This window comes from Lytechinus pictus, chromosome 8 (assembly GCF_037042905.1).
Source record: "Lytechinus pictus isolate F3 Inbred chromosome 8, Lp3.0, whole genome shotgun sequence".
NCBI lineage: Eukaryota > Metazoa > Echinodermata > Echinoidea > Temnopleuroida > Toxopneustidae > Lytechinus > Lytechinus pictus.
The window spans coordinates 36,512,810-36,528,932 of NC_087252.1; the positions used below are offsets into that span (position 1 = coordinate 36,512,810).

Sequence of the window (16,123 nt, forward strand, 5' to 3'; positions counted from 1 at the left end):
AAAAGAAAATGTTGAAAAAGGTGTATATGTATATATGTATATATAATATATATATATATATATATATATATATATATATATATATATATATATATATATATATACATATAGATATGACTCATGAGATAGAGACACATATCTCACCAACAAATTAATGCGAGCGCGAAGCGCGAGCTGAAATTTTTATAGTATACTGACCTGAAAAAAGGTGCCTGTTTAGGACTGTTTGTAGTAACTCATGAGGAGGATACATATCTCACTACACAGATAATGCGAGTGCCGAGGGCGAGCTAAAATTTCTTTATATTCGGACCAGAAAGGTTTATATTCTAAGCATTTTGGTACCAATGATTAAGATGGATATCTAAAAAAAACAATAGATGCGAGCGCGAAGCGCGAGCTTAAAATTTTGATATTTCGAGCTGAAAAAATGACAGTTTAATGGACGTTTTTAACAGTGAACAAGATTATATCCAACAAAAGATTATTGCAAATCGAAGCGGGAGTTCTTTTGATTAGAACTGAAAACGGGACATTCTATTCACATATATTTAATCATGAAAAGTATGGGGTTTTGCTACAGAAATGATGCGAGCGCGAAGCGCGAGCTGAAAATTTTTATATTCCAATCTGAAAAGCGGACAATTTGCACGACTTTAAATAAAGAACGAGTTGTGTATCTCTATCTCACTTGCTGATTTCTGTGTAACATTACCATCTTATTTTATTTTTGCACATGCGGAACTATTGGGGGAGGGCAAAACGATATGTTTGCCCCCCAAACCCAATATTTTCATTGGTGTGGCGATCGCCCCCTGCCCCCCCCGGATCGACGCCACTGCATATACAATGATACTACAAGTCATGATGAATCATTTGTAATACATCACAAATCCAGGTTTATATATCATCATTCAATTTTCATGTACATGATGTTTAGGCCTATATACAGAATTATATATTGTGATGGTTTTCACTAAATCTAATGCAATTTGTAATGATGAGTAATTTTTATCTAATTACTTTGATGAAACTGGATATAATGCTTATGAGCTGAATTCAGAAAGAGATCTTTCAAGACAGAGCTTTGGAAAAAGTTCTCCAGTTTTATAGGTATCGTTATCTTTGTTTTAAACTTCTTCCTGAGTGATCAGATGAATAATATTTAACTTAATGGAAGATGAAAATAAATCAAATTTTGTGGCGTTAACATTTAAACGTTAAAACGAAGGTATTGACAAACTGTATTAATAATACATTGAAAATGATATTTAGTGGTTTAAGGTCTAACGAATATACGTCTGCATGGTTGCGTAATTATACACTCCCGGTATATATATAAGCAACGTTTTGGACTAAAATATCAAATCAGCTAGGTGCCGCTGATCATTCTTTACCGGCGCCGATCAAGATTTGGTTGGCAATATAGGCCCTTCTTCATTATTCTACCGGCGCCTATTTATTGGAACCAGGGGACGCTGATCATTCTTGACCGGCGCCGATTTAAATTTAGGTGGCGCCGGTTAAGACAGAGGCAGCGCCGATTTGTCTTGACCGGCGCCGATTTAAACAAGTAGTGCTGATTATTTTTACAGACGTCACGTAAGATTCAGGCAGCGGCAATTCATAATCGACTGGCGCCGATTTAGAACCAGGAGGCGCCTATTATTCTTGACTGGCGCCGATTATCCTTGATCGGCGCCGGTTAAGAACTCAGGCAGCGTCGATTTGTCTTTACCGGCGCCGATTTATAACAGATGGCGCCGATTTAGATTTAGGTGGCGCTGATTATCCTTGATTGGCGCCGGTTAAGACTCTGGCAGTGCGGATTTTTCTTGACTGGCGCCGATTTATAACCAAATAGCGCTGATTATTCTTGCCCGGCTCCGATTTAGATTAAGGTGGCGCTGATTATTCTTAATTGGCACCAGTTATATGCAGGCAGCGCACTGCTACCGGCGAAGTTGTTGAGAAAAAGGTAGTTTTCTTTCCTTTATTTTTATTTTTTTCAAGCGACGCACGCCTTTTCTTTTTTTTACTTTTTTTTTGAGCGGCGCCGCTCAAATATTAGGGGGGGGGGGGGCGCGCGCCCCCTGCGCCACCCCCTGGATCCGCCGATGATTATTATACCTGACAAACAAAATCAATCAATCAATCAAATCAATCAATTAATCAATCAAATCAAATCAATCAATCAACCAACCAACCAATTAACCAACCAACCAATCAATCAATCAATCAGAACCACCATCATATTCCGGTCATTGTCTTCATTACCATCATCTAAATAGTGTCATTTCATCACAACACAGTTTGGTAGCAATGACATCATCATAACATATCTTTCATGCAATTTGAATTGGTGGATTAAATAAATCACAAATACCAAAATTGGAAAGTATATTTGAAATTTAAATGTTTATCAAGGAATCAATTTTTGAATACTTGATTAAAATATTCTTATCCTTTTTTTCTCGGCAAAGCATCACATTACATCACATCAGCAAAATACATACAATGAATGCAAAAGAAATTGCAAGGCTTTTACGAGGGGATGTAATTTTTCTGGTAAAATCTAGAAAAAAATATGTATACTCACTTTCATAAGTATTGATAAGCCTTATATAGTCAATATAAGGGGGCATCAAGGTTGTCATTAAAAAAAGATTAACGTTATACTCTCTCTCAAAGTCGGTTACTCAAATATCATTTTTTTTTCAGCATTTGCTGACAAGAAATAGCATGCTAATCTAATCGAGGGCACTTCACCAAAAAGGGGAGCACATTGCCACATTTCTCTAAAGAGTGCCTTCCCAAATTTGCACATCAGTAAATCAGTAACAAAATTACTAATTGTCTATTTGTTGTGAATTGTTGCTAGAGTTGTGTTCTATTTGCAACAATTTTTTTTTCAGAGCTATTTTAGTTCTTAATACGGGACATGGACAATACAGAGTTACAAGAACAAAAAGAGATTAAAAAAAAAACAGTGCAACTTTTCACTCCCCCCCCCCCCCAAATAAATTCAACATCTTAATGTCTAGCACTAGAGGTCTTTGTTTCATAAAGACTTCAATTATGGTAAATTTGCACCGATTGTAACTAGCAACTAGCATGGGAACCTCAATGCTGATCTGTTACTTTAATGTTTCCATGGTAATTACCAGAATGGCAAAGTTATAGTGGTAAATCTTTATGGAATGGGGTCTAAAAGTGACAGTGATTTCTTAATCCTTTATTCTCTCACCATGTGTTTTTTTTATTATGCAAAATTTTCAATGAAAATCCATTATTTGTCTTATGTATGTCTAAAGGCATGCATGTTAATTGTTAAATAACCCAGACCTCAGTAATGATAATAATAAAAATAGTAATAATAATAATATAGGTATATTTACCCAGGGTAGCAACTTTAGTTTCGAAAACTGTTCTACAAGAGCGCCCTGCTATTATTATTAAAGACCCATTCTAAATTGATTATACATATATTGCCATAATATAACCTATCCTTTTTAAACTACTTATGTCATTAAAAGTTCTTTCATTATTACTCCATTTAGCTGATTAGAACATTAATAAAGGGTGGGTAGGTGTGCCCTTTGGGAAAATATCTTAATTTTTTGTTAAACCTAAGGACCTACATATTTCTCCTCAAATTTCTTTTTTTTTTGCTTCAGATCTGTAGTTCAAGCTACAATCAATATGTATCAAGTTGACACATTTATTAAAATTTATTCAATTTTTAAAATCTGTAATTGCGATGAAGTAACTATTTGTTATGAACTTGGCCTCCAAATTTCTGCTTAATCTGCCTTGTGATACTCAAACAGCCTGCGAAACCTGTGTGGTAAAAAAAAAAAAAATAAAAATAAAAATGAGCTGCTGATATAAATTATTCTTATTCTAGTCCAGTTTATTAAGAAGTTTAACCGTTTTATTATTCTTCCATGCAATATTCTTTAGATAATGCACATGTAGAATTTTGAAATTCTATACTATAGCCAGATAAAAATCATAGATCACTATTTATAGATCATTCTTCATATAACTTTTTATGATTAAGTGTGCAAACTCATTCAAATATATATCATAAGATTACTCTCAATATTTTGTCCTTTTTTGTCTACAGAGTAACTGACTTTTAAAGTGATTTAGTATGACTAATATAGATAAAAGATATGGACAATAAGTATGCATTGATGATAATGTAACTACAGGTGAATCTGAATCCAAATGAATATCAACTCTCAATTATTATTATTATTATGGGATAACACAATTCATAAAAAGTTGCTATAGCCCCCCCCCCAAAAAAAAAAAAGGAAATAGGGGCCTTTTTTAAAACAAAAACAAGCATACCTTGCAAGTTTTCAGTTCAGATTTCTGTTCCTCATCAGACTGTAACTCTTGGTGATAAGCAAATGGTAGTTGACTTTGTACTTAAGACTGGGAAGGGACTGCTAAGAACTTGATCCCATTTGATCTGCAATTCCAAATACACACAATACTTTACAGTTAAGAATTTTAGAGGTGATAAACAAAATTCCTCTTTCTATTTTTTTTTCAAAATTTCCAGCTAGTCATATCCTAAGCCTATCAATATTCCCAACTAGAAAAAAAAGCTGGTCTGGACCCAAAGCTTCCTTCTCTCTATATCATGTTCTACTGAAATAGGCTGTTTCCACTGACCATCTTCATTGTTAACAAGAGTCAGTAAATGGTTCCAGCATATGTGGCGTACTAAAGCAAGGCTTTTAGTCAATCTTCAAGATAATGTATAGACACCAAGCCAGCTTTGACAGATGTAGGATAATTATTATTTGTATGGTAATTTCGCTCTTGCTCATTCACAAGTGCAATAATTTTTTTTTTTTTTTGCACTATAGACATGTGAATATATACGTCTGAGTGATTACCTCTTTATGTTTGATTTTGGTTAAAAAATAAGAATAAAAAAGGTTAGCTTGCTTGCAAGTTTAAACGACCCTTTACCTTTAACCATATGATTGATAAATAAGGTCAAGTGACGAGGACAATAAAAATAAATTGGATCAGCCCTTTCCCTGCTTATTCTGATAAAATTCAAAATGTGGCACTTTAAATTTTCTCAACCCTTCCCATAAAAATCGCACTTATGGTAGCCTATAGTACCGGTATACAATAATTCAGCAGTTTGAAACCTGTCAAAAAAATGTTGGCCCAAAGAAAATGATCATTTAAAATGATTTAACTCCGTTATGTTTGGCTTATCATAATTTGAGTCCAACGGTCCAGGCAGGGGCTAGACTATGTGGGGTTAACTTCAATCTCAAACCAGACAGATATAGAATTTCATTTTCAGAAATCTAGATCTAACGTTAAGACTAATTTAGTAAAAAAGACTAACGTTAAAATCTGTCTCAAATCATTCCATGTCCATGGCAGTATCTACCGATATCATTCTGAATAAAATAGATTTTAGGGGCCTAGTCCTAAGTTAGGCCTTGCTTAGTTAGAAGATGAAATAGCTGTGTAAAAATCAGTAGGCCCAGGCCTAACTTTAAACTTCAAAGTTCAACTCAAGCTTGTTTGACACCAAGTCCCAACAACTACATCGGCAATTTCGCAGCCGGCTGCCACCGGCGGTATCAAAGGCCGTATCCCGCTCTATTTGGCTTATATTTGATGCAGCTTTGCCGTTACTGAACAAGTCCACATCTACCCCTGATATTTGACAAATGAACTGAAATACAGATTAAAGAAGGACGTACATGAAGCATTCCAATTAATAGTTCTACGAAAAACTGTATTATTTTCTGAGAAAATATGTCGGTCAGATCTCAGATTTATTTGGCATTTGGCAAAGGCTCCAAACAAAGCCGCTTTGGCCCTGGGATCAAGAAAAGGAAATGGGAATTGGTTTACGTAGTAAACTGCACATAAGGACCTGATTGCGACGCCGAACCCCAGCAAACGCATTACAATTACAACTGAGATCAAGGCACGAAATTGAACTTAACTTACTTTTATCTGTATGGAATGCCATTACTTTGATGTCGATGTTCCCTCAAAGATTTTCTACTCAACCGAATTTCACTCAGAAATCATGATTCTTGACACTAATTCTATAAACAGATAATTAGTCTTGCTATTGTATTTCAAAAAGTTGAATTTCGCAGAATAAAAAAGAACGACACTTCGCACAGATATCGAAGGGAATCGTGGGAAGGAAAAAAATGTTTAATGCATGAGGAAATGAATAAAACAGCGTTTTATCCAATCATACAAGTTCATTATGCGTATTTTTACGTCATTACTCATGAATTAAACATTGACCTTCCAAAATCAACCTTCAAATTGGCCAAATGGCAGCCATGTTTGTTATGTACAAAACCTACGGAAAATCAAAAACGCGCGGAAAGAGTTCCCTCTCTAGCCCCAGCTCCCTTCGGGAGCTTACGCATACGTAAGATCGTATCTCTGTGAAAGAGGTTTATGGTAGCGCCCTCTACAATTAAAAAGAAAATGTTGAAATTAGTGATGCACTTTTCTCGGCCTCTCCCGATTTTCAAATTCTGGATCCACTATTGATTTTCATATAAATTCAACTGATCCCGAGAAATTATTAGTATGAATGTAATTATGCAATGTTGTCGTAATTAAACTCCAGTTGTCGAGTGGCTCGCTCAGCAAAGAATAGACTGCTTGGTATTATAACAAGAACTTTTGTACATTTGGATAAGACCTCTACTAAGCTTTTGTTTAAGGGTATTATTCGCCCTATCTTAGAGTATGGCCAGGCTGCGTGGTCACCGTATAAGCTGGGTGAGCAGAGACGGTTAGAGAGTGTCCAACGTAGAGCTACTAAATTGATCCCAGGTATTAAGCACCTATCATACTCTGAACGTCTTCGCCTCCTAAAATTGCCATCACTCAGTCACAGACGTAAAAGAGGTGACATGATTGACGTGTACAAATATCTGCATGGTTACTATGATACAAGTTCTGAGCTTTTCTATCTGAGACGTGGTGGTAAAACACGTGGTCATTCCTTAAAGCTAGAGAAAAGATATTCGCGTCTTGATGTGCGGAAGTTTTTCTTTGCTAACCGAGTGATAGATGTGTGGAACAGTCTCCCAGAAGATGTAGTTACTGCTTGTTCAGTGATTGCTTTTAAGAATAGACTGGATAAGCATTGGGAGAGGATTGCCTATGACTTTGAGTAATTTTTGTTTCTTGTGTGTTTCCATGGAATTTTCACTGTCTACGATACCCCTGCCACCCCTCCATGCCAACATAAGTAGCGCATCTAATTTTGTATGAAGGAGAGCAGCAATAGACATTTCTACTTTGATCGATGAACAGGCTTAGTCCTACAACATCGTTGGAGTAAACTAAACTAAACTAAAGAAGGGGTTAAAATTTGGAAATAGTTTGCTGATGAAATAATGGATTATCAAGTCAACAGCAATAAAGTGACGCTTAGAAACTGAAACTGCCCCCAATATTCATTTTATAGCCCCGCACCCTCACAATTAGTGTGGTGACTTTAAAAATGGGATTTCCTCACTTTGATAGGTGCTCACTCATCTTTAAAGAAATATATAAATAAATAAATTATTAAATAATTATAATATAAAAAAGCAATAGATTTTTGCTCAGAATTTCGCCCATAGGTTGAGTAACATACTGCTAAATGACATTCCTTACAATTTTTTTTAATGTCCACTACATTGAATGAAGGGTTACGTAACATATGCACCCATACTGTGCACATTACCTATGAAAGAGAAACTAAAAATGTTAACAAAAGTATTATTTGAAATCAGGATTTGTTGCATGGACGATTTTTGTTACTTCTGCCCATATTTTTTTTCCATGAAACTTCGCACATAGCTCAAAAATAAAACTATCCAAATGGCAAACACCGGGAAATGACCATTCGATACGGCATAGAGTAGTGCCAAGAGAGGGAACTTTCTTCTCATTTGCATAATTTTCATTAACAATCAAATTAAATAAGCTATGTAACAATGACAGATATCTACAGTTCGTTTTAAAGCAGTTGCATAACAAAAACCGTAAAAAGAACTTTTCATATTCCACATGTTCATTTCATATTCCACATGTTCATTTCATATTCCACATGTTCATTGAAAAATAAAAAAAGCCCTGGCTTTGATGAAATTAATAATTTTATTTTAAAATCCATAATAAATTCTATTGTTTCCCCACTGGTGCACATATTCAACCTTTCCTTAGAAAATGGTACAGTTCCAAATCAAATGAAGATAGCCAAGGTAATCCCTTTATTTAAAAAAGGTGATAAGTTGGATGTCGGTAATTACCGACCTATCTCTCTTTTGTCCACATTCTCTAAGATCCTTGAAAGAATAGTATACGTTAGAACCGAAAAATTTTTGTCAATGCATAATATTTTATCTGATGTTCAATTTGGGTTTCGCGAAAAGCACAACACCACTCATGACCTGATGAATTTTGTCAACAAAGTAGTTAATGCTCTAGATAAATCTAGTCACCTTGTGGGTATTTTCCTGGACTACTCCAAGGCCTTCGATACCATCAATCATGAAATCCTACTTAAAAAAATGTCTCACTATGGTGTGCGAGGGAAGGCCTTGGAGTGGTTCAGGAGTTACTTATTCAACAGACAACAATACGTGTTTGTTAAAGATCATAACTCCAATTTAAAATATGTTAACTGTGGAGTCCCTCAGGGTAGCTTATTAGGCCCACTTCTTTTCACAATCTATATAAATGATTTCTGTAGATCATCCAAAATATTGTCCCTTATCTTGTTTGCAGATGATTCGACCTTATTTTTTTCTCATCAGAATCCACAAACTTTAGTTGATGTTATCAATTCTGAACTTATTAATGTTACTGAATGGATAAGAGCCAATCGATTATCTTTGAACCTTAACAAAACAAAATACATGTTATTTAGTAATTCCATAGACAAGTTACCGATGAACATTATGTTTGATAATACCTTATTACAAATGGTACCTTACACCAAATTTCTTGGTATAACAGTTGACAGTAAACTTTCTTGGAAAAATCATATTGAAAATATATCCAAAATAATTTCACGAAATATAGGTATTATTAATAGGCTAAAATTTTGCATTCCCTCCACATCACTAATCATGCTCTACTCATCCTTAATCTTGCCTTATTTAAACTACGGGATTCTTATTTGGGGTGATACCCATCAATACTTATTAGACAAATTGTTGCTTTTGCAAAAGAAAGCACTTCGTATTATTTATAGTACATGTTTCCGTTCTCATACGGACCCACTTTTTCTAGAAAGTAAACTGTTGAAAGTCAAAGACCTGTATTTACTACAGTTAGGGCACTTCATGTATAGTTATAATAATAATGCACTTCCCCATATTTTTGATGCCATGTTCCCTAAAAATCAATTTTATCATAACTACCCCACGAGACACTCTGACGAACTTCACATTCCACTTTACAGAACTTTACTGGCCAAAAATACATTCCTTTTCAACGGTCCTAAATTCTGGAACTCACTAGCTAATAATATTAAAGACAGTGTCTCCTTAAATTCATTCAAACATAAACTCAAACTTATCCTGCTTAATTCCTATAATTCTTCGCAACGGAACTAACACTTCATTATCTTGATTTTAATCATTACATTTTTCACTTTTATTGTTTTATCTTTTTTCATCTGATATTGTCCAGTTATATCATCTTTTGTCATTTCACCAGATCAAGCTGGTTCGTGGTCAGCCCTTTCCCATTCTTAGTATTCCTCCTTTTATAAAGTAGTTATCTTGTCTTGTACTGTCCTGTCTTTTGTTTTGTCTTGTCTTCTATGTCTTGTCATCCCCTCTCTCTCTTTCTGTTTTTTTTTTTCTTTTTTTCCTTTCTTCTGTCTTGCGCAACACATCCTTTACTACGAAGACCTCTTTGTGTGAAAAGCTTTGCATTAGTTCAGTAATTATATTTGCATCCGTATGATTTCTTTTGTTCTCTTTTTCTTTCCTGTAATACATATAATTATGTACGCATATCAGAATAAGTCTACTATACTTTTTTCATTTCCAAGGGGGATCCACACTTTACAAGCTTTGCTTTTTAGTGGATCCCCCTCATTTCCATTTATGCTCTATATTATACTGTTTTTTCTGTTTTTTTTTTTACGAAGTAAGAATGCCCTTCTGTAAAATTGTGCTTGATTTGTATTACTTTATATTACTTTGTATTATGTTTTTTGAATGGAAATGAAATAAAAGAATTGAATAAAAAAAAAAAAATTGAATAATAGCAAAAGTTAAAATCATTTAAGCATGTAAATAGGTCGTGAAAATAAAGAAGAAAAAAAAATGATGATGATTTTAGTGCTCCATTGTTCATTGAACCTGGTAATGATGAATATTGTTGAATATAATCCCCCATATAAATGACATCTTTACGATATTCTTAACTGATAGACATGAGTAAAAAAAGAAGCAATTCTAGCAAAGTCATGCTTATTCAACAGTGAAAATTGGCGAAAAAGTTGTGTCGTCTTGAAGAAAGTAGGCCTACCATTTACAAGCCTTCTGAACATTGTTCATGATGAAAATGTGGAGTTCCTTACGATAAAATGGAATCAATGTCATAATTTTAGGAGAAAAGCGTAAAAAATATCTACACGCCATGTAAAAAGATCTTTAAAACTCCTCCAACCCTCCTGTTTCAGAAGATACTGATGTTTGTTTAAGGGGGGGGGGGGTAATTTTTAATATATATATATATATACATAACCAGTTAAAACTTTGATGCAGTTTTCTCTTACCTCTACCAATATCCATTATGATTATCATTATTTTTATTATTGTTATTTAGTTATTTTTACAGCAAAATTTTCTTAAGGGTGAATTACCCCTTTAAGTTATTTTGCCACAGAGTTAATGGACCGTGAGCTAGAGGAACGAAAAAAGCTTTTCATCGCGAGGGAGACTCATGAAAGGCAAACTCAAGAATTGCACTCGGCCCAAATTAAGCTAGGAAAAGCAAAACAACAAAAAATGTTACTCACGTGACACGCAGCCTTCCCTTACAATGCTATTGTGACATAACAACTGAAATGAATCTGAGAGGAAAAAGTCCCTGATTTACTTCTTGGTAACACATTGTGTGAATGCATTATGAGAAGTGAGTGAGTGTCTTATCATGCAAGTGGTTCTAGACTACACTGCTTAGAATGTTGTATATTGGGTAATCAACCTCGGGACCATTTCATGAAAGTTGTCAGCCCTTACAAGTTGCTTTTCTCCGACAGTTACCATAGTAACAGTCAGAGGCCAGTGCCTCTTGGCCAATCAAAACCAAGCATTTCACTGAAATTGTCAGCACTGAAAATTTAGTCAGTGCTGACAATTTTTTTGAAACACCCACCTGGTAAAGTTTGAGTAGTTAAGGAAATGAGGTGGGGGCAATTAAGCTTACTGGTTCGGACGCCCTTTAAAGTTTTATTCCAGAGGAGCTATATCCACTTAAAGGGTTTTCCTGTAAATTAGTATTTGTCTAATTCACCACTTTAACTTAAATACTGCTTTTTTATTTTGATATATGAAGAGCTCACTTGCAAAAGGTTAGGTCCATTCTTCATCAAATTTGATTTTTATGTCTTAATGTATATAGATTTTTAGTAGCTCTATAAGAAAAGTCAGATTCCTATTAAAAAGTGAACTAAAATGGCAAAGAAAAATCACTTTTTTTTCAAAAGGGGTTAGGTCCATTTCAGTTTAGTTGTAAAGGGGTTGGTCAACACAGATTTTTTTGAAAAGAATATCTTAAAAAATATGAAGACAGGTAGATTTCTTTTATACCCAATTTTATGTTCTAACGGAATGAATGGTATGGTATCATGAAAATTCAGTTTCGCATAATAATATTGCAATATGGGAGAATTAAAAAAATGATTTTCTTGGAGTGGACCTAATCCCTTTTGCAACTAGACTCTTCTGAAGAACTCATTTGTCAAAAGGGGTTAGGTCCATTTTTCATAAATCTTATTGTTTTCTGTCTCTAAACCTCTAAATTTTTAGTCACTCTGATGATACCAAAGACAATTTGAAATTCAAATTAAAACGTGAATGAAAGTGGCAAAGAAAAATCACTTTTTAATCAAAAGAGATTGGATTCATTTCAGTTTACTTGCAAAAGGGGTTAGGTCCACAATGATAATTTTTTTTTAATATATAGAAAAAATTGAAGACAGGTACATTTATTTTATACCCAATTGTATGTTCACATGATAGGGTAGTACAGATTGACGATTTAGTTTCTCATAAGAATATTGCGATAAGTGAGAATAAAAAACATGTTTTTTCTCGGAATGGTCCAAAGTGGACCTAACCCCTTTTGCAACTAAAGTCTTCATGTATGATAGTGCTTTCATCTTTAAAAAAATCTAGCATTCAATCTTATTTTTTAAGACTTTTTAAAACTTTTAATTTTTTCATGGATTTGGCTCTGTTTGGAATAAAACCTTAGTCGAATGTCCATAAAAAAAAAAAGTATCATTAATAATTGAATACTAACTCATAAATATTGCTAGCAAAGTACATTTTACATATGTTCTGGTGTTTATCCATATAATTTTTTTTTAAAGAAAACAAAACTGATATTTCTTAATCTTGGATGATGACTTGTTTTATGTCTTATTCCAAAAGAAGATTAATCCAACAATATTTGTAAAAATAGTAACATTCTGTTATTTTCATCAAAATTTTTACTGACGGTGTGAACTTGTATCAACAAAACATACTTAGAAAATTGAATGCATAACTCTACGTAAAGTAGTAAAATTGACGAATTTTTTACTACCACATAATGGACTTAGCACTTTTCGAATAAAACTCTAATCAATTTTTGCCAACCTTCCATTTTTTTCTTCAAAATGCGATATGTTTCATTTGATTCCCACACCACATCTAAGATATATACATGTATATATATATATATATATATATATATATATATATATATATATATATATATATATATATGTAATATACATATATGTAATATATATATATATATATATATATATACATATATATATGTAATATAGATATAAATATAAACAAAGGAAGAGGGCCCTTTGCACAACGTGTACTGCAGCGCGTCAGGTTCTATGTATATAGGCGTAAATAATTCAAGCATTGACGCTAGACGTAGCTTTCAAGTATCTCTTTGATACTTGAGATACTTGGAAGATATTTGGAAGCTACGTCTAGCGTTAATGCTTGAATTATTTACGCCTATATATATATTTTGAAATCGAGCTCTTTAAATACAAAGCGTAAGAAATCACGCTCCAAAACACTCCTTTCAAGCCAAAATAGTTCGCTCCCGCTTGGTTAATTCCCCGCCATTTTGATTCAAGACGCAGTGTAGTACGGAAATCAGTCACCGATATCAACCAACCAACAATGGCGCGAAGTGGATTTTGCCTGATTTTGGTTCTCGTGTACTTATCTCATCTCATTAAATTAGGTAAGTGCTTGTATGTGATCAGAATACGCCTCTCTATACGATTTATCACGTAAGGTTAAATTACTCGCAGTTACTAATCATATTCAGATAGTAATATTCAAATATCGCAGTCAGATATTGGTAGGTGAAAAGTTTTGATTTATCGTTGAGCGAGGCAACTTTGCAGGGTTTTTTTCTTATTGAAATTTGTAAAATTCCAGAGAAGGAACAAAATTGCTGCAATTTCACTTTGTTTTAGAAAGGTGGTTTGTATTGCAGAGGAATAATTATGGAAAACAAGCTTGTTCTTAAACGGATGTACATATTACGTCAGGATAAGTATCAAGCTGTACTGACCGCAGAGAAACATTGTTACCGCTAAGAGTGCGCTGGCTCTGTTAAGCTCTTCATTTGGTAATGACTTAAGTGATTTTTATCTGTTCCATACTTGAAACTGCTAGCAAAGACAAGAGAACGGCAAGATTTTTACATAATTTTTGGCATAATATACCGATACCATGGCAACACAATTTCCGACACATGCAACAATGTGTCTTGCATATCTTTACCTCAAGACTAATGTCTGTGCCAAATATCGTGAGAAATGGTTGAAAAAATAATGATAAGGTAGTGAAGACAACAAGTTTTCCATCTAATTTTCGCTATTTAATATGTTGTTACCATGGCAGCGTGATTTTTATATAGGCATAAATTATGCTTTGCATATCTTCACATTAGGACTAATGTCTGTTCCAAATTTCATGAGAATTGGTTAAAACTGAAGTAGCTCAAAATGCAATATAGGCATACATTCTAAACAATTGTTTGCCATGAATTGTTGGATTTAAACCAAGGCTTAAACTACCCATGCCCGATTTTAACTTTTTGAGGATTTATTACCACACTTAGACCAGGGTTAACTTAAACCTTGCTATCAGAATGCGAAACTTAAACCTAGGTTTAAATATGGTGGTTTATGACCACACTTGGACTAGGGGTAAGTTAAACCAGGCTATCTGAATACGGGCCAACATGTTCCGCATTAAATGTATTACTTACATTTGTAGGCCCTAATGCAATTTGACCTTTATGACCTAAACTGACGTTTAACTGAACTATGCGTAATCTAAATGCGCAGTTTTCGATACATTGGCATTTGATTTTTATTAGCTTTAATTTGAAGCCAAACATGATTTGTTTATTTCGTAAAATACGAAAGTCATATTTAAGAGGTATGTGAAAAAGTGGGCGTGGCTTATGACGTTAATAAAAAAAATGCCCAAGCATGCCTAGGTGTTACCCGTCGGTTTCTTGAAGTAGACACCTTATACGGCAACTTAAAAAAAGCACACATCGCATAAATAACCAACTTTACGGTCATGTTGGGGTTCTACTGAACTTTTGAGAATCACCCACTTTACGAATAAGAAAATGACACAATTATTGGCGAAACGTTACTTACTGTTGTGTAAAGTCGGTATTATTCTCTTAACACCTATAGTATCATTGATTCGTTTGCTCCTTGTTTATGATAATTTTACTGTTATGTAAACTGTCGGCACGTGGGCTTAAGCAGCAAAGGTACAACCAAAACCACGACGAATCCAATGTCATGGACCCGGGGGGGGGGGGGCACTCAGTATATAATGCATAGTGGGTATGTGCCGCGGAGGGGACCCCCATTTTTACACTCAAATATCCGTTCCAGGGCATAGCATTTTCATCTTACTGAGAAAAAGAACTCAGAAAGCCGCTCCGAAGCATAGCATTTTCTTCTTATCGAGAAAAAGGAGGAAACAAATCCGCTCCAAAGCTTCGCATATTTTTCGTTACGCCGTTCCGGGCGCATTGATCCGCTACAATGAGTCGCAATTTTGGTGAAAAGCGGCAGCAGAGCGCTGTCCGACAATCGCCTCTTCGCGAGCGCCCCCGGCGCCCGTGCCGCTGGGCTAGCTGCATACATGTATGCCCGTTCCATAGGGATGCACACGCAGGCGACCCGTTCCAAGGACCCCCGTTTTCACAAACATTTATATTTCCGAAGCCCGTTCCGAGGACCCTCCTTTTTACAAGAAGTCCGCTCCAAGGCCCCCGGTTTTTGTCTCGCCCGCGGCACATACCTAGGTGCCATGAGCCTAATTACATCAGGAGGGCTAAAGATATTCGTTCGACCCAACCCATTCGAATTTTTTCAATTTGATATTGCTGATTGACAAAAGTGTATGAATATGATTCAGAATCTAACACTGAGTCTAGAAATGGTAATTTCTGAACTTCCTTTATCCCAAATTGGGAAGATATATCAATGATTTGGAACTATCTTTTGACTGGCGGAAGAATTGGGGCTATTTTACTGTTTCAGTTGATGAATTTGATCCCATCATAGTTATCTTCATAAATGGCGATTTATTTTTAAAATGAGCTGGCTACGATACCCTTCTCTCGCCAGATATGGAATGTCAGATATATATCCTATCCAAAGGTAGTAAACATTTGACCCTCTAATTTCACATTTATTTTTTAAGAATTTTTCATAAGTGCCATTTTAACACACAAGTCTATGGGGAATGTTTTACGCGCGTGACACCCCTACCATTTTTTTGGTCGAGTGCCTCCCCCGGGC

General features: G+C 34.8%; 1 protein-coding gene and 1 long non-coding RNA gene across 2 annotated transcripts in view; one reads left to right on the forward strand and one right to left on the reverse strand.

The window, feature by feature from the left end:
- Nucleotides 1–2,406: 2,406 nt before the first annotated feature.
- LOC135155171 (uncharacterized) lies at nucleotides 2,407–11,214 on the reverse strand. The gene is made up of 3 exons (XR_010294515.1): nucleotides 11,057–11,214; nucleotides 4,360–4,483; nucleotides 2,407–3,840 (listed from the first exon to the last, which is right to left on the reverse strand). It is a non-coding gene; the product is annotated as an uncharacterized LOC135155171 (long non-coding RNA).
- A 1,963-nt stretch (nucleotides 11,215–13,177) lies between these two features.
- Nucleotides 13,178–16,123, forward strand: part of LOC129266142 (uncharacterized) — a 29,026-nt gene continuing 26,080 nt past the window's right edge. Inside the window, exon 1 of the mRNA XM_054903985.2 lies at nucleotides 13,178–13,521. Coding sequence (XP_054759960.2) covers nucleotides 13,458–13,521 — 64 coding nt within the window. The 5' untranslated portion in view covers nucleotides 13,178–13,457. The remainder of the gene's footprint in view (nucleotides 13,522–16,123) is intronic.